The sequence below is a fragment of the Bubalus kerabau genome, chromosome 4 (genome assembly GCF_029407905.1).
Source record: "Bubalus kerabau isolate K-KA32 ecotype Philippines breed swamp buffalo chromosome 4, PCC_UOA_SB_1v2, whole genome shotgun sequence".
In the NCBI taxonomy this organism is placed as follows: Eukaryota; Metazoa; Chordata; class Mammalia; order Artiodactyla; family Bovidae; genus Bubalus; species Bubalus kerabau.
This window is the reverse complement of record NC_073627.1, coordinates 10,891,907-10,910,728: the sequence shown is the minus strand read 5'-3', so window position 1 is coordinate 10,910,728 and position 18,822 is coordinate 10,891,907. Positions and strand designations below refer to the sequence as shown.

At 53.5% G+C, this 18,822-nt stretch overlaps 1 protein-coding gene across 2 annotated transcripts; it reads left to right on the top strand.

The window, feature by feature from the left end:
* The first annotated feature begins 8,072 nt into the window (after nucleotides 1-8,072).
* Nucleotides 8,073-18,605, top strand: LGALS3BP (galectin 3 binding protein). Of its 2 annotated transcripts, none has more exons than XM_055579825.1 (6): nucleotides 8,073-8,193; nucleotides 10,356-10,431; nucleotides 11,484-11,675; nucleotides 12,353-12,484; nucleotides 14,709-14,961; nucleotides 16,994-18,605. In XM_055579825.1, exons 2-6 carry the CDS (start codon nucleotides 10,380-10,382, stop codon nucleotides 18,030-18,032), a joined length of 1,668 nt encoding a protein of 555 aa, XP_055435800.1. In that variant the 5' UTR covers nucleotides 8,073-8,193; nucleotides 10,356-10,379; the 3' UTR covers nucleotides 18,033-18,605. The 2 variants fall into 2 exon arrangements, with proteins under 2 accessions (XP_055435800.1, XP_055435799.1); XM_055579824.1 differs by having other exon boundaries at nucleotides 11,475-11,675.
* The last annotated feature ends 217 nt before the right edge of the window (nucleotides 18,606-18,822 follow it).

Genomic DNA, 18,822 nt, shown 5'->3' with positions numbered 1-18,822 from the left:
GCTCATGGAATTGGGACCGTGGACCTTTGTGGACTAGAAGCTTTTATGGAAACCAGATCAGCCAGTCCAGCTTGTCCCTAAGCCTGAAGACGCTGTTTTGGTCAGACTGATAAAGAAGATAGGTTCTGGTTCCACTCCAGGTCCAGTCCTGGCTCTGACACTTTGCAACTGTGTGACCGTGGTTGGATCCGCTAACCTCTCTGTGCTTGTATTTCCTCGTCCGCGAAAGGACAGCGATAATGGAGCTACTTCACAGAGCTGTCATGAACAGTAAATGAGTCCATACACAGGTTAGCATCTACTTATCCATTTTCTTGGAGGCTACTAGAAGATTGGCAGTGAGGTGGGCTCCAGCAAGAGTTCTTGACTGGTCCAGATGTCGTTAGGTGTCTGATGAGCCTGCAGGAACCAACTAGATCATTCTGGAGGACATTGGGGGCCCTAAGAGGAAGGAACCTTTAACCTCTAACCCTAACCCTAAGAGGAAGGAACCTGGAAGGAGGCAGGTGTAGGTCAGGGTGCCCGTCCTCCTCCATCCTTGCCCCATCCTGCTCGGCCTCCCCAGAGGCTGACCTGAATGAGCCTCTGCACCTCATCAGCACACTCTGGGACTGACCCCCAACCAGCAGGAAGCACTGATTCCTTCTCCAGGGCTGCCTGCCTCTTTCACTACCTCCAGGAACTACTTCCTGCCTTTGTCGCTTATGGCCTGGGAGTAGCCAGAGCTCCAGATACCAGCTGCACCAGCTCACTCACACCTTGTAAATAGCTCCCCTGTCTTTAAAGCTTCCTTAGAGTATCCTAATCTGGGGCCACCTGCTGCGAGCCTGACCAGGACAGCCAGGGAGGAGACTCAACCATCAAAACCATGCAGGTGTCAAGTTAGGAGGTCGAGTGTTCCCAGGGGCCCAAAGTGAGGAAGCAGCTCTCAGAACAATCCCAGGATGGGAGATGGGGAGCCAGAGCACATCGAGCTGAGGAGGGGAACAGGGTGAGCAACAGCACATGGAGGAGGAAGGCAGAGAAAAGCGGCGCTTGACTGTACCTTAAGCAGCTGCGACACTGGGCTCCACATGACTTGCGCCTGCCTGGCACTCACGCTTGCAATTCATTAGTGGTAGTCACTCAGTCGTGTCCCACTCTTTGTGACCCCATAGCCTATAGCCCGCCAGATTCCTCTGTCCTTGGGATTCTCCAGGCAAGAATACTGGAGTGGGTTGCCATTTCCTTCTCCAGGGGATCTTCCTGACCCAGGGATCAAATCTGGGTCTCCTGCATTGCAGGCAGATTCTTTACCATCTGAGCCACCAGAAGTGAAGTGAAGTCGCTCAGTCGTGTCCGACTCTTCGCGACCCCATGGACTGTAGCCTACCAGGCTCCTCCATCCATGGGATTTTCCAGGCAAGAATACTGGAGTGAGTTGCCATTTCCTTCTCCAATTCATTAGCAAAAAAGAAATTCCCGAAAGTCATCTCAGAACTAGGTGAAAAAATGAGATTAATTTCTTTCCAAATGTTAATCCTGTCTTCTTTGTGCGCTTCTGCTGGCTTCCCTGGTGGCTCAGAGGGTAAAGCGTCTGCCTGCAATGAGGGAGACCTGGGTTCGATCCCTGGGTCAGGAAGATCCCCTGGAGAAGGAAATGGCAACCCACTCCAGTATTCTTGCCTGGAGAATCCCATGGATGGAGGAGCCTGGTGGGCTACAGTCCATGGGGTTGCAAAGAGTCGGACATGACTGAGCAACTTTACTCACTTGTGCACTTCAAATTGGTAAATTATACCTTAATAAAACCGTTAATAGATTTGGGTAAAGCAAAAATAAAATACCTTCACACAAAGAAAATTCCGAGGCCAAATGACTTTATTGGTAAATTGTGTCTAAGACATTTAAGGAAGAAGTTGTAAGGAGCCAACACAAAATCTTCCATAATTTTGGGAACTGGGAACACCCTCAATTCATTCTGTGAGGGCATCACTGCCCTGATATCAAAACCAGACAAATAGAAGAAAAATACAAACCCTCGTGAACATAGAAGCAAAAATCCTTGACAAAAATTTAGCCAGTTGAATACAATGTCCTGTAAAATGGACAATACTTCACGACAGACTGTGATTTACTCCAGGAATGCAGGGTTGGTTTAATATTCTAAAATCCACGTAATCCACCATATTTAACAGATGAAGAAGGTAAAACCGTATGATAATCTCAAAAGATAGAGAAAAAAAAAACAGATGGAATCCAGTACACATTCATGATTTAAAAGCAAACAGAGATTTCCCTGGTGGTCCAGTGGTTGACTCCAGACTTCCTACTACAGGGACATGGGTTCAGTCCCTGGTTTCAGAACTAAGATCCAGCATGGTGCATGGCCAAAAAAAGAGTATTTGTTAAACACTAAGGATATATTTTCTGAACATTTGTCATAATAAAAATGAATTTTCTTAATAATTTAAATATTTTTAAAATAATAAATACAAGCTGGGAAAAAAAAACCTCTTTGCAAACTAGAAATAAAAGGAACTTCTTTAAGCTGGTAAATGGTGTCTGTGGAAAAAACCTTTAGCTAACATAATACTACATGGTAAAAAACTTTGCTTTGAAGGCTGGGAACAAGGCAAGAATCGGCATTCTCCACTTTTTTTTCCCCTACCACTTAACTTTCTGTTTTGAAATCATTTTAAGCCACAAAGAAGTTGCCAAACTAGAATTAGTGTTGCTGTGTTCCCTTCATGGTGTTACACAACCACAGCTCTGTGATCAAACTAGGAAATTGGCAATGTGCTCGTCACTTTTCTTCACCCACCATCTCATACGAGGTCCTGGACAGTGCAATTAGGCAAGAAAAAGCAGAGTCTTTAGATTGGGAAAGAAAGGGTAAAACTGTCTTTTTTCACCAAGGACAAGTTCAACTAAATAGGAAAACCCTATCAGATCAGAAAGGACTCTTCAAAAAAGACCTAACAGCTGAGTTTAGCAGAGCTGAAGGATACACAGTTCACATATGGAAATTAGTTTTATTTCTGTGCAGTGAACAACTGGAAATTTTTTTGAGACAGCAGCATTTATAATAGCGCCCCGAAACATGAAACAGATAAAAGTCTAACAAAATATGTACAAGATCTGTATGCTGAAAGTATAAAATCCTGACGACTGGCGATACCAAGTATTGGTGAGCATTTAAACCACTGAAACAGTGATAGAAATTGCCAGTAGGGATGCAAAAATGGGTTCAGCCGCTTTGGAAATTTGACAGTTTCTTAAGAAGTTAAATATACACCGACCATGGGACCCAGTAATCCTGTCCCTCCACAAAAGAAATAAAAACTGACATTCACACAAAGACTTATCTCCAAATGTTCTTAACAGTTTTATGTGTAATACAGTAGCCGTCCCCCACCCTGACCCCTGTATCTGCAGAAGATACTTTCCAAGACTCCATTGGATGCCTGAAACTGTTCAGTTCAGTTCAGTTGCTCAGTTGTGTCCAACTCTTTGTGACCCCATGAACCGTAGCACGCCAGGCCTCCCTGTCCATCACCAACTCCCGGAGTCTACCCAAACCCATGTCCATCAAGTCAGTGATACCATCCAACCATCTCATCCTCTGTCGTCCCCTTCTCCTGCCCTCAATCTTTCCCAGCATCATGGTCTTTTCAAATGAGTCAGCTCTTCACATCAGGTGGCCAAAGTATTGGAGTTTCAGCTTCAACATCAGTCCTTTCAATGGACAACCAGTGTTGAGTCCAGCTTGACGAGCAGGGTTTCCAAAAGTGCCATACAGCAAGAGAATGAGAAATGAGACACAAGAATTCAGAGAAAAGCAAGGATCAGGGGACCAACACCGCTCCAAGGTGAAGAAGCTGAAACTGAATCCAAGCCAGCTTTATTATACTTTCAGCTGTGAATGAAAGAATAAGCAGGGAGTTAAAACTATAACTCATGTGGCCTTCAGGGCCAAAGAACAAAACGATCATTAACCACTGAGTAATTAGGAAATAGCAATCAATTACAAATCAGTAACTAAGACTAATATTCTTATCTATAGATCTTCCACCAGATATGTAAAACATGTGACTCTGAGACGCCAGTTGAGAAACAGTCTGGGGTCCGTCTTCCAACCCCAGGATCATATCCTGTTTTCGAGACTATGAACTGTTCCCTCTGGACTTGTTCCAAGAGTTTCATGCCTTATAGCATCCAGTTTATCAATAATTATAAATTTCTTTTGCGGCCCTTGCCGGGGCCTGCTTTTCTTTTATTCTCCCTGTCTCCTACAAACCAGGACTGATCTCCTTTAGGATGGACTAGTTGGATCTCCTTGCAGTCCAAGGGACTCTCAAGAGTCTTCTCCAACACCACAGTTCAAAAGCATCAATTCTCTGGCACTCAGCTTTCTTTATACTCCAACTCTCACATCCATACATGACTACTGGAAAAATCATAGCCTTGACTAGATGGACCTTTGTTGGCAAAGTCTCTGCTTTTGAAAATGCTATCTAAGTTGGTCATAACTTTCCTTCCAAGGAGTAAGCGTCTTTTAATTTCATGGCTACAGTCACCATCTGCAGCAGTCTTGGAGCCCAGAAAAATAAAGTCAGCCACTATTTCCACTGTTTACCCATCTATTTGCCATGAAGTGATGGGACTGGATACCATGATCTTAGTTTTCTGAATGTTGAGCTTTAAGCCAACTTTTTCACTCTCCTCTTTCACTTTCATCAAGAGGCTCTTTAGTTCTTCTTCACTTTCTGCCATAAGGGTGGTGTCATCTGCATACCTGAGGTTATTGATGTTTCTCCCAGCAATCTTGATTCCAGCTTGTGCTTCCTCCAGTCCAGCGTTTCTCATGATGTACTCTGCATATATGTTAAATAAGCAGGGTGATAATATACAGCCTTGACATACTCCTTTTCCTATTTGGAACCAGTCTGTTGTTCCATGTCCAGTTCTAACTGTTGCTTCCTGACTGGCATACAGATTTCTCAGGAGGTAGGTCAGGTGGTTTGGTATTTCCATCTCTTTCAGAATTTTCCACAGTTTATTGTGATCCACACAGTAGGAGTAATCAGATCACCAGTTGCCAGGGTTGGGGGCTGGTAGAGGAGATTGTCAGCAAAGGGCCTAAGAGAACATTGAGAGATGATAAGAATGTTCTCTGTATTACGGTTGTCGTTGTTACCGTCTGTATACACTTGCCAAAGCTCATTAAATTGATGCACTTTATTGTATGTAAATGATCAGATCTCAAGTAAGTTTTTTGAAAAAGTGGTTGACATGCCAGCAGTCCCCCTTCTTGGCTGTGTAACTAGGTGGGCTTCCCCTCTCTGCACCTCTGTTTTCTCATCTATTAAAGAGTTAATAAGAGGACTTCCCTGGTGGTCCAGTGGTTAAGAATCTGCCTGCCAATTCAGGGAACACGGGTTCGATCCCTGGTCTGGGAAGAGTCCACATGCCTCGGGGCAACTAAGCCTGTGTGCCACAACTACTGAGCCCATGTGCCTAGAGCCTGTGCTCTGCAACAAGAGACGCCAGCACACTGCGAAGCCCGTGCAGGACAACTAGAGGGTGGCCCCTGCTCACTGCAGCTAGAGAAAGCAACGAAGACCCAGTGCAGCAAAAATAATGAGTAAATTTTTTTTTAAAGAGTTAATAAGAGTTCCTTAGAAGAAAAGCTATGACAGCATTTTAAAACCTAGACAGCAGACTTCATTTTCTCGACAAAGGTCCATATAGTCAAAGCTATTGTTTTTCTAGTAGTCATGTATGGATGTGAGAGTTGGACCATAAGGCTGAGTGCCAAAGAATCGATGTTTTCTAACTGAGGTGCTAAAGAAGACTCTTGAGAGTCCGTTGGACAGCAAGGAGATTGAATCAGTCAGTCCTAAAGGAAATCAACCCTGAATACTCGTTGGAAGTACTGATGCTGAAGCTGAAGCTCCCAAAACTTGGAACACCTGATGCAAAGAGCCGATTCATTGGAATAGACCCTGATGCTGGGAAAGATTGAAGGCAGGAGGAGAAGGGGGCGGCAGAGGATGAGATGGTTGGATGGCATCACCGATTCAATGGACATGAGTTTGAGCAAGCTCTGGAAGATAGTGAAGGACAGGGAAACTTGGCGTGCTGCGGTCCTTGGAGTCGCAAAGAGTTGGACATGACTGAGTGACTGAACAACAACTTCCTGTAGAGGTTGGGAGTACTGAATGGGTCCCATCAAAAACTATAGCAGTGCCAGCTGTCTCTATGTTAGCATCACAGGCAGCGTCCCCCTGTTTGGTGGAGCGGGAGAGGAGGCACAAAAGAAAGTCTAAAGGCTTCATATGGGCTCTGGTCTCTGACAGCCCCCAGCACACTCCTGACTGCATTGGCTGTGGCCGCCTGCTTACGCAGCCGCGTCCACGTAGTCCCCACCGGCCCGATTATCTGTGGAGCCAGGCTTTAACGGATGATCTCCTTATCACAGCTTAGTCACTTCTCTCTGGAGAAGATGGCCTCAATTCCTGTTCCAGTTCCCTTAGTGGGCAGAAGACTGGAAAGGCCGGAGGGGAACAGACACCCCTGCTTTGATCCCAAATCCTTCAGCAGCTTGGGTTTTTCCAACATCGCCACCAGTTCCTCCCCAAGGACTTCCTCCGCACTCTTGACCCTGACCAGCTCCTTACTGGGGCAAGAACCAATGGATGCTAGAAGTGACAAGGCCAGGGTTTCTGTGACAGCCAGCACTGAGGGTCCTTCAGTTGGGTCGGATGTTAAAACTCCAGTCTCTTCTGCTGCTTCTGTTTCTGTGGCTGCACTCCCCTTTTCCCCCCACGGAGCTTTACAGCTTCTTTGGAGGGGATCACATGAGCCCGTAGCCCCCTCAAACCTCACGTTTTGGGCAAATAGTCATTGAATGGTTGACCCGAGGGCTCACTGTCTTGGACTCAAGAGCTGCCAGGGAAACTCGGTCTCCCCACTAATGGTTCTCAGCCCTGGCTGTACATAGAACCACCTGCAAGGCTTCAAGACCAACGCCTGTCCCCACCCTAGAGATTGTGGATGTGAACGCTGGGAGTTCGTGAGACACCTGGGTGATTCTCAGGAGCCGACCAGGGCAACAGCCAGCAGGTTAGAGAGACCTGGGGACATTCCTAGGGGATAACTCTCGTCCAGAACCTGGGATGCAAATGACAGAAAGAAAAGAGGATGTTGATTGCCTCTTTAACCTTGAAGCCAGGGCTTGGCCTTGAGTTCAGGCCTGGGGGACACAGGTGCTCAAACCATAGCATCAGGACCTAGGTTCCTCCATCTCTCAGCTCTGCCCTCACCTGCATCCTCAGTTGGGCTTTCCTCAGGGCACAGTCGGGGGCACCAGGGGCATCAGCACCTCCAGGCCACCTGCCCCCTACAGGGTCCCCTTCCAGCAGTCTAAAACTGACCCCCCAGGTCGGCCGGGATCACAACACCTCCCTGACACCATTGTCTCCAACCTGCCAGACTCAGGCCAGACCCAGTGTGCTTCCCCAGGGGATAATCGAGGTGCGGGCTCTCTGTCAGAGGGAAGGAACGGGAGTAGGTGTGAGATGGGCAGAACAATTTATGTCCACTCCAGAGGTTCTGCCCCCGCCCCAGAGGGGTGAGGTGTTCAGGTCAGGCATGTCAAGTGCTTAGAGCAGAGTGAGCAGCCCCCCACCCCTGCCCCCAGCAACACGTGAGACCCAGGAGACGGGCGTGGGCGTGCAGTGAAAGAGCCCACGGTCCCTGGATGCAGACAGAACCTGTCCACGCCCATCCTCTGCTCTTCTGACCGCTGACTCCTGCTGCCCCTCCTCTCCCCTCCCCCAGCACCCACCCCTGGCGCCGGCTTAGCTTGCGAGAGTGTTGAAATTCAAATACAGCCATCAGCCGCCTTGCTCTGTAACCAGAGCACAATCAGCCAGACTGCAGCCTTGGGCGGCTGCCATCCTCCCCACCGCCATCCCAGCCACCCCCAGTCAGAGCCAAGGGCGGGGAGGGGAGCAGGAAGCCTTGGCAGCAGCCAACCCCAGAAGGAAACAGGGTCAGGTGGTTTATAGAAATTGAAACTAGGCTGAGCTTCCAGAAGCGCTTCTTGGGACCAGCCCGACACACTCTGACCTGGGAGGGTTTTCTGGGTTGGAGGTTCCTCTGCAAGTGGGAGGCCTTAGGACAGCCATCCGCAGGTGCCCCGGGCAGGTAAGCTGGTAACCTCTTGCTCTCAGGTGGGTGTCCCTCTCTTTATACAGTGTAGTCTTGCAGCGGCCAAGTCTCCCAGCCTGTGCTCAGTTAGGGATCTGATGCTCCTCCTGAAACCAGGGCCCATCACTGCTGCTCCTGTGTCTCTCTGTCCAGTTGGGCAGGTTGTTCACTGGTTCACAAGGACACCACCCAAAGGGGCAAGCAGTCCAGCCGAGGTGCTCCCTCCGATCTGTGCTTTCCAGCTCAGGCTGCTGCTGCTGCTCCTGCTAAGCCGCTTCAGTCGTGTCCGACTCTGTGTGACCCCATAGACGGCAGCCCACCAGGCTCCCCTGTCCCTGGGATTCTCCAGGCAAGAACACTGGAGTGGGTTGCCTGAAAGTGAAGTCACTCAGTCGTGTCCAACTCCTAGCTACCCCATGGACTGCAGCCTATCAGGCTCCTCCATCCATGGGATTTTCCAGGCAAGAGTACTGGAGTGGGTTGCCATTTCAGCTCAGGCTAAGCTTGCCCAAAGGAAGAGCACCTTTCCCCAATTTGCACAAGAGTGCCGAATGGCCCCGGGCAGATAATTCTGCCTCATCACTGGAATGAGTCAGGCAAAAATGGGTGGCCACAGACAGCCGGAGGGCAGTGACATTTGCATACCATGAGCCAAGTGCCTGATTGGCCATCTGCCTGGGACCCTGGGTTCCTGTTTCAGGATGAGCGAAGCTGGTGGCCGCCACTCTCTGGGGAGTGCAGAGGGTGACCAGCCGTCCCCATGTGCCTAGGACTGAGAGCATGTTCCAGGATGTAGGACTTCAGGGCTAAAACCGGGACAGACCCCAGTGTGCTGGGTGGTTGGTCATCCTGGCCACTCGGCCATCAGCTGAGGTCAGTGTAATGAAGAGAGGGTGGCTGCTGGGCAGATTCCCCCACGGCCACTCACCACCCACAGCTCCCTAGCTGTGTGAGCAGAGCTGGCTATCCTTCCGGGCTTCAGCCCCCTCACTTGTAAGGTGGGATCAACGAGGTCTTTCTCAGGGTCGTGGTCAGGATTCCATGAACCAGTGGTGTGAGCAGTCCGGTCCAGGGACTCTCTCTGTTCAGTGACAGCGGACCCTCGTGCCTGGGAGCCCCCGGAGGGTCTGGTTACCAGGCCCTGACTCGAGTGGTGCAACAACAGCGGCCACAGCCCTGCTGGCTGGGCCCTGAGGCGGGGTGTGGGTGTCACAAGGCCCTCACTGGGCCAGAGCAGCAGGGACTCTGCACTGCCTCCATGCCCCTCTTCCCACCTCACTGTGCTGGTATGTGGACATGAAGGGAGGGAGGCAGGTGAGGGCCAGGATGCGGGCCAAGAGAAAAAGCGAGCCATGAGAATTACAGAGGCAAGACAGCCCGGCAAAAGTGGAGAGACTTGGGTGCCCCCTGCTCCCCTTCCCCAGGGCTGGCTGTGTGGCCTTTGCGGTCCCCTGCCTCCTCCAGCCTCCGTTTCTTGGGGACGCTGACCTCAGAGGCGGCAGTGCCAGGACCAGAGTGTCCTCTCGTCTCGTTCCCCTGCCCCAGTCTCCCCCAACCCCACCCAGCTGCCCAGGCAGAGGCCTGGGTCTTAGCCCTCAGCCCTCTTCCCCCGCCCCCCATCCACCCCCAGCCCAGTCTCTTCACTGCCGTCCGTCGCCGTGTCGCCCCTGCCCGGACTTCTGTGGCCTCCTCCTGACACATCTCCCCACCCTGCCAGCCCTCGTCCCCTCCCTTCCAGGTTCCACATGGTCCATTTCATGCAAAGTTCTTCAGCAGCTGCAGACCTCAGGGTACTCTCGCAGGCTGGCCTGCCTTCTGAGCCATCCCTGCCATCTCTCAGCCACCCTGAGCAGGGTCCCCCAGGCTCCCCAATCTCGGCCCTGCACCCTCTGCCTCCTCCCTCCCCGCCCTTCCCACCCATGCCCCCTGACAGTCACGCCCAGGGCCTAGCTTTCTGATATGGGCACCTTTCTCCCCCCACTGTCCTCGCTGCCCAGAGACCCCCCCCTCCTTCATCTGGGCAAGTCTTCCTCATCCTCGGAGGACCACCTTCAGACAAGGTGAGGGCCCCCGCTGGGACACCCAGAGCACCCTCCACGAGGAGGGCCCGAGGCCTGTCCAGCTCCACCCTCTCACTCCACTGCCTCCTTTCGCTGCAGGACAAGGGACCCCCAGGCAAGGCCATGGCTCCTCTACGGCTCGTCTGGATATGGCTGCTGGTCGCAGGGACTCGAGGTGAGCTGACCCCCAGGAATGCTGAGAGCAGCCGTCTGTGACCTTGCTCTACAAGGTCGGCCCCTTCCCCTTGCATAAAGTCAAGGCAGTGTTCTGCCTGGCGCCTGGGTCACAGGGGCCAGCCTGGGTCTTTGCTCCTGCGTGAAGCCCTGGCTGCCCCCACTCATGGCTCGGAGATTTGGAGAGGAGGTCGAGGGGCTCCATTCTCATCCAGCCGGAACCAGAGGGACCAGGCAGGAGGGGCTCACAGAGCGGCCGAGCCCCGAGGGGCCTGGGGTCGGTGCCCTTTGGACAGTCAGCATCCAGAGTCCTGGACACCTGTCCTCATGCTCTTCACACTCAGAGGCCCTTCCTCTTCCCAGTGACCCCATGGAAGGCCTGTTACACCCCATCTGAGAAGTGCCCTTTGACCTGGCACCCGGCTCCTGCCTGACCCTGTCGGCTCCAGCAGGGGCTGAGGTGGGGCTGGGTGGGGAGGTCAGCGGGCTGAGTCCCAGAAGAATGAATGTGGAGTGGGACCCTGCTTTCTCTCCTGGTCTGGCATACTCTTCCTGTGTTTCCAGGGCGCTCTGGACCTTTGCCCCCAGGCCTTCCCAAACATCCCTCCCAGCACTCCTTGCCATGGTGCCCAGGCTGCAACCCAAGCCCCAGACACCCACAGGTGGGGCCAATGTGGGCCTGTTCTTCCCTTGGGGTCCTGCCACCCCACTCTCAGGTGGCACCAAGCGCCCCCCTGGCCTGTCTCTATCAATGGCATGAAGGACTCAGACCTCAAGGACTAGAAAGGGGACGTCTACTCTCAGTGTGTGTATGGGGGCGGGGGGGTGTCTATGTGTATTTTTCACTCCTCCCAGGGTCTGATCCCCTCGAGGATGGATGGGGTGTTCAAAGCTAATGGTCCAGGGTTCACCCCTGTTGAGGAGAACTCTACAGCCCCCACGAAAGCCCATGGTCCCCAGGAGTGTGGGGTAGCCATGTTTCCGCCCAGGGATGAAGGCCGAGCACCCAGCCTCCATCTTTGCTAACCTCTGCTCTCCCTTGAGAGCCCACAGGCGTGAAAGACGGCGACATGCGGTTGGCTGACGGGGGCTCCGCCAACAAGGGCCGCGTGGAGATCTACTACAACGGCCAGTGGGGGACGGTGTGTGAGAACATGTGGGACCTGACGGACGCCAGCGTCGTCTGCCGGGCCCTGGGCTTCCGGAACGCCACCGAGGCTCTGGGCGGGGCTGCCTTCGGGCCAGGTAACCCACAGGTCTCCTGGTCCCCCAAAGCAGGATGCGCTGCCAAGGAACCAGGCCCAGGAAGGGGTCATACCTAAGGCGTGCAAATGGCATTCCCACCACTAGCAAAGGTTTCCAAGGGGCAGAAGCCCTGCGCTGGCCAAGAGCTGGCGGCCCAGTCTGCACTCCACTTGCCTGGCAGCTGTTCCCTCCAGCCCAGAAACTCCACTCCAGACTTTACCTTCTTGAAACAGTTTCCCCCTAAAAGAAAAGTCTGTGTGCAGTGCCTATGACTCTGAAAAAATGAGAAATCATCCACGTATTCAGCCAGAGGGGTAGATACATAAGTTACACAATAATTATTTGATACCTACAAAGCCGACCGACCGGGTGGAACAAGGCTAGTTCATGGTACAAAGTTACAATAGTAGATCTGCACCCACGCTCAAGTAGTCACACGACAGTACCGGGTAAAAACACTTGCCCACGTGGACCCACACTGGAGGGGACATCACCAACTAGGCCCTGCTTTACTGGGATGGCAGGATTTGCAGAGTGCTTTTCTCCATCTCTGTGCGTAACTGCGACTGTCCTTTACTAGGCTTCTCAGGGAAGCAGCACTGTTGGCAGCGCCTTCCTCCTGGGGCCGAGAGCCCCAGCTCCCCCTCCAGGCTCTGTTGTCCTTGCTGTGCTTCCAGGATATGGCCCTATCATGCTGGACGAGGTGAGGTGCACGGGGACAGAGCCCTCGCTGGCCAACTGCTCATCCCTGGGCTGGATGCAGAGCAACTGCAGACACGATGAGGACGCCAGTGTGATCTGCACCAACGGTGAGTGGGGGTGGGGGGGAGGGCGGAGGGGGGCGGCAGGGTGCCCCATACTGGGCCCCAGAGGCCCGGCCTGGATCCCAGGGACGGTGGTCAGGCCGGTTCCCCGGCTCCACGTGAATCACACGCCTACCTGCGCAAAGGTTCACAGGTGATGCCCGCTCTCCAGGAGGGGCGGGAAAGCCTGCAGTTCCCACCACCTCGCAGCAAGGGGTGCCCACTTCCTCCCCCTTCTCCCTGAAGCCACTCAGAAATAACTCTGTTTTAACCTGATTCTCAGGCACTGAAGCACTTCCAAATACAGGCCCACCTCAGAGATAGCGTGGTTTCCAGACACTGCCGCAAAGCGAGGATCTCAGTAAAGCGAGTCATGTGAATTTTTTTTCCCAGTGCCTGTAGAACTTATGTGTACACTCTGCTGTCGTCTAAATGTGCAACAGCTTTATGTCTAAAGGAACAATGTACATACTAAAATATTGAATCACTATGGTCCTCACCTGAAATTAAAATAATATTGTGAGCCATATACTTCAGTTAAATGAATAAACAAACACACTTAGAAGCGGAGCTGAGACTGGAACAAAGATTTTCTGATCCTAGCTGAGAGTTCTAGGATTCTCCGCTGCCTCCCGATTTGGCTCCACGCGAATCACACGCGTGCCTGAGCAAAGGTTCCCAGGTGATGCCCGCTCTCCAGGAGAGGCGGGAAAGCCCACAGTTCCTACCGCAGTGAAGAATCCCCGTGAGACCGGAAGCAGCTGTCACCGGGCTCAGGCTCCTGGCCCAGCGGCGCCCCCTTGCTGTGACACGGGGAAGTACAGGGAGACTAACCCTGCTCTAGGCACAAGGGCGGGGCGCCTTGCTGCCGTGGGAGGATTGAAGATGAAGAGTTTTAGATAACATAAATATGCATATTTTCTCTCTCTCTCTTTTTTTTTTGAAGAGAACAAATTTAAAGAATGGCCAATCCTAAATATAATAGAGCAATGCCATGAAATCAATAAACCAGCGCTGTTGCTTAGTCTCGCAGTCGTGTCCGACTCTGTGACCCCGTGGACTGTAGCCCGCCAGGCTCCTCTGTCGATGGGGAATCTCCAGGCGAGGACACTGGAGTGGGTTGCCATGCCCTCCTCCAGGGGATCTTCCCAACCCAGGGATAGAATCCCAGTCTCCCACATCCCGGGCGAATTCTATACCATCTGAGCCACCAGGGAAGCCCCAATAAACCCGAAAAGCCAGCAGTAAAAATAATGATAATAATATACACACTTTATTCTTTTTAAAAAATAATGTACATACCTTAATTAAACAATACTTTATCGGGACTTCCCTGGTGGCACTGTGATTATGACTCCACACTTCCAGTGCAGAGGACATGGGTTCAATTCCTGGTCAGGGAACTAGGATCCTGCATGCCATGAGGTACAGCCAAAAGAACCCAGTACTTGAGTGCTAAAAATTGTTAACTACCCTCCGAGCTTTCAGCAAGTCATAGTCTTTTTGCAGTAGTAACATCAAAGATCACTGAGAATCGCCAACCCATGACACAGAAACACAAAGTGAGCAAATGGCATTGGAAAAAAAAATAGCATAGCTCAAGACACTGCCGCAGCCTTCCGTTTCTGAGAAACGTGGCCACGCACAGTAAAGTGGGGTGCCTCTGCACCCCGTGTCTGCACACTGCAGGCTCACCCCTTGAATTGGCAGCTTTCTGTTTCTGCTGGGAAAGGGGGTGCATCACCCCCAAACCAGGCTGGGAGCTTCCAGTAGCTTCTCTAGGCCTCAGTCCCTTGTAGGAGGCTGCCAAGGACCCCAAAGCTCTAAACCACATTGCCATGGGACCCTCTTCAGACCAGACGAGGCAGGACGTTCAGGTTTTAGAAAGTCACATCTGGGTGATTGATTGACTGACTGATTGGGATAGGACCCCAAGTTCTGGAAGTCAGCCCCTCCAGATCACCCCCAAGATGTGCCATCTGAATGTTGGGGGTGGGCAGGTGGGCTATGACATAGGGGTGTTTGACGGGGTGGAGCTCTGGGCCACGGGGGCCAACGGTACTCTGTGTTCCAGGGCCGTTCTTTCCTTGTCTCCCCAGGAGGCTTTCTGAGTTGATAAGGCAGGATCCACAGTTTAAGGGAAGAATCTGACTCCGGGGAGCAAAAGTATTTTTGGGTCACAGAGGAAGCGAGTGCTGGGGCCCCTCCTAACATGTGTCCCCCTCCATAGAAACCAGAGGTGTCTACACCCTCGACCTATCCAGCGAACTCCCTGCAGCTCTAGAGCAGATATTTGAGAGCCAGAAGGGCTGTGACCTGTTCATCACGGTGAAGGTGCGTGAGGAGGACGAGATGGCCATGTGTGCCCACAAGCTGATCCTCTCCACCAACCCCGAGGCCCACGGCCTGTGGAAGGAGCCGGGCAGTAGGGTCACCATGGAGGTGGACGCTGAGTGTGTGCCCGTCGTCAAGGACTTCATCAGGTGAGTGGCCTCGGGGCCGGGCCCGGGGACTGGGCAGCATCCCCGCCAAAGGAAAACCCCGGGGACAAGAGACGCGGCACCAACCGCAGCTGTGCTCGCCTGAACACATGCGAGGGCAGCCGCATATGTGCTCACACACTTGTGTGCTCACACACCCACACACATGCGCACACGCACCTTCACAGCCACGCATCCTCACCTTTGCACACACATTCTTGTGTATTCTTTCCGCAGGGACTGTGAGAAATGGGTCAGCCCTCACACACACACACACACACAGGCAAACCACACCTGTCTCTCAGGTGTCATAAGCACCCAAAAAAATAACTATCAAAGTCATTCTTCCTCTTCTCACCTCACTGATCTGCTCCTGGGAAAATTTTTTTTTAAAGAAACGGGAATCCAAGTCTGCTGCCTGAAGAAAGTGAGGAGAAAATCCCCAGGCAGCACCGTCCAGACAGCAGTCTAACCAGTGGGCCAGCCACGCCGGGAGCCCATCTCCCAGTTGAGAGTGGCCCCCGAGGGGTCAGCCCCTTCCCCACAGACCATCCTGCTGGGGGCTCACTATGTCACCACCTCGGGTGGGCTTCCCAGGGACTGGCGTTCTGGGAGCATCAATTTAAAGAGAGAACCAAGTGTATGAAAAGCCGTTCCCTCTCATGACCCAAAGTTGTAGGTAGCCGAAAGTGACATTTAAGAGGAATCGGCAAATGGCAGTTTAAAAAGATTAAATGGCGTCTTCTCAGCCAAGGATGAGAGCTTGGCAGCTGTCCTGTGCCCCTCCCAGCAGGACTGAGGTCTGTGATGCATCTGTGCCTAGCTCCAGCCTCTCAGCCCGTCAGTCACCGCCCTTGGTCAGAGTCAGTGGTTCTCTGGACTGTCTAGCCATGTGCTCCAGCTCGCTCTCTCTGCCTCTCTCTGCCTTCCTGTCTCTGTCTGCCTGTCTCTCTCTGCCTCTCACTCCATCTTGGTGTCTCTCCCTCCCTCCCTCTCTCTCTGTCTCTCTCCCTCCTCTAAGGCAGAGAGGCAGCAATGAGCCCCACCCAGGCCCTAGAGGGCCTCTGGAGACCCTTGTTCACTGCCTCCACCGCCCCCCACTCCCCTTCCCTCTGCCCGGCAGCCCCTACGTGGTGCAGAGGACCATTTTTGCTCTCGAGTTCACATTCAACAGCAGGATCACAGGATGTACTGAGCACATAAGGGCAGAGCGGCGGGTGGGACGAGGGCCAGCCCACCCCTGCTGCTGCCGCTGGACTCTGTGGAGTCCCGGCTCCTTTCTGGGCACCCGAGGCTCCGTGTTCAGGTGATGGGGAAGCCAGCAAGTGAGGCTCCCTGGAAGGCTCGTCATTCGAGAGAAGCGGTGGAGAGAGTTTGGTTCTTTCCAAAGCAGGGCCCCACTCCTCATCTCCCAGGAGACGGCAGGAGCCATCGCCTGGCGTTTCCCCTCCCAGCAGGCTCCCTCCACACGTGTCTTCACGAGCCAAATGCCTCTTGTTGGCTCACTGAATTACATGGCGGGTGGCATAGACTGGGTGCCACCCACAGGGCTCACAGCTGGCAGGGATGGCAGACAGGAGGTGACCCATGACGATGCCGATGTCACAGGGGCACCAGACAGGTGCTGGGGCACAGGGGCACCCATGGGCACCCAGTGGGGAACTCATGAGTTCTGCCCAGGGGCATGATAGGGGAAAGGGAAGGGCAGAGCCCCGGATGGCCAGCAGGTCCTGGTGTTGGGGCCCAGCCCATGAAGACGATGGTGATGATCGAGGTGGGACCATCCCCACCGATGAGGATGAAGCAACATCCTCAAGGAGTCTGAGGTCCGCCCAGCTGCCTGTGTACCTGGCTCTCAGCCCCCACATGAGCTTAGAATGGGGGTTGACTCAGGAGATAAGTCAGGGGGCTCCGAAGGCCCCCTGAAATAGCTGACACCCCGGGTATCAGCAGTCAGCCAGACACCTGCACCAGGGCACACCTGTCATCCTTCGGGAGAAGGTGTGGCCAGGCATCAGCCCTCGTCTCCCCTCAGGTACCTCTACTCCCGGAGGATCGACGTGTCCCTGTCGTCGGTGAAGTGTTTGCACAAGCTCGCCTCTGCCTACCAGGCCAAGCAGCTGCAGAGCTACTGCGGGCACCTCTTTGCCATCCTCATCCCCCAGGACCCCTCTTTCCGGACACCCCTGGAGCTCTATGCCTATGCCCTGGCCACCCGGGACCCCATGCTGGAGGAGATCTGTGTGCAGTTCCTGGCCTGGAACTTCGGGGCCCTGACGCAGGCCGAGGCCTGGCCAAGTGTCCCCCCGGCCCTGCTCCAAGACCTGCTCTCGAGGACTGAACTGGTGGTGCCCAGCGAGCTGGTCCTGCTGCTGGCTGTGGACGAGTGGAGCCGGGAGAGGCACACCTCCCACAAGGAAGTGGAGGCCTTGGTGGAGAAAGTGCGGTTCCCCATGATGCCACCCCAGGACCTCTTCTCGCTGCAGTTTAACCTGTCCCTGTACTGGAGTCACGAGGCGCTCTTCCAGAAGAAGATACTGCAGGCCCTGGAGTTCCACACCGTGCCCTTCGAGCTGCTGGCTCAGTACTGGGGCCTGAACCTCACTGAGGGCACCTACCAGCCCCGGCTTTACACCTCGCCCACCTGGAGCCAGTCTGTGATGAGCTCCAGTTACAACCCCTCCCGGTCCTTCCAGACCCCCCAGCACCCCAGCTTCCTCTTCCATGACAGCTCCGTCTCCTGGTCTTTCGTCTACCTCCCTACCCTCCAGAGCTGCTGGAACTATGGGTTCTCGTGCTCCTCTGATGACCCCCCACTCCTGGCTCTCTCCAAGTCCACCTACTCCAAGTCCAATCCCACCATCGGCTATGAAAACCGGGCCCTGCTGCACTGTGAGGGGAGCTTTGTGGTAGACATCATTGACTTCAAGGGCTGGAAGGCCCTGATCCCCAGCGCCCTGGCTACCAACAGCTCCAGGAGCACTTCCCTCTTCCCCTGCCCGGCAGGGTTCTTCAGCAGGTTCCAAGTCGTCATCCGTCCCTTCTACCTGACCAACTCCACGGGCATGGACTAGACTCGAGGCTGGAGGTCAGGGTGGGCAGGAGTGCACAGAGGCTGGGCACCTCCCCTCCTTCACCTCCTCTCTGCAGCCACCTCCAACCACCGGCCACCAGGTGGCCCCCCTGCTTCTGTTGATCTCTCTGAGCTTACGGAAATTACTGGAAGACTTCAGCTACTGCAGACTTCCCTGGTGGCTCAGATGGTAAAGAATCTGCCTGCAATGTAGGAGACCTGGGTTCAACCCCTGGGTCGGGAGGATCCCCTGGAGAAGGGAATAGCAACCCACTCCAGTATTTCTTGCCTGGAGAATCCCATGGACAGAGGAGCCTGGCAGGCTAGAGTCCATGGAGTCGCAAAGAGTCAGAGACAACTTGTTGCAAAGAGTTGGACACAACTGAGCAACTAACACTTCCTTCCTTCCTTCAACTAGCGCACTCACAAGCTGAGAACTCCCACTTCAACTGCCTGGCTAATTTGTTGGGAAGCAATGAGATGTGAGCCAGGAGCTGTTGGGTTTCCTACCTGGCCTTTCACTTTCTCCACCCTCTGCTGTCCCTTGTCTGAGATCATTAAAATTGCACTGTGGTTCCCAAGTTCTCTTGTTCACGCAGAAGAGGCTGTTGAGTCCATAGGGTGTTGGGACAGAGGATGATTCGCTAGGCCCTGGGATCAAGTAATGAGCTGACATAGTCCCTTCTCTGTGAAGCTGCTGCAGTCTCGTGGGTGAGACAGGCCATCACAAGTAAGCAAACACTTGGGGTGAGGACCAGAGGGAATAATGGGTGATGGAAACCAGAGGAAGG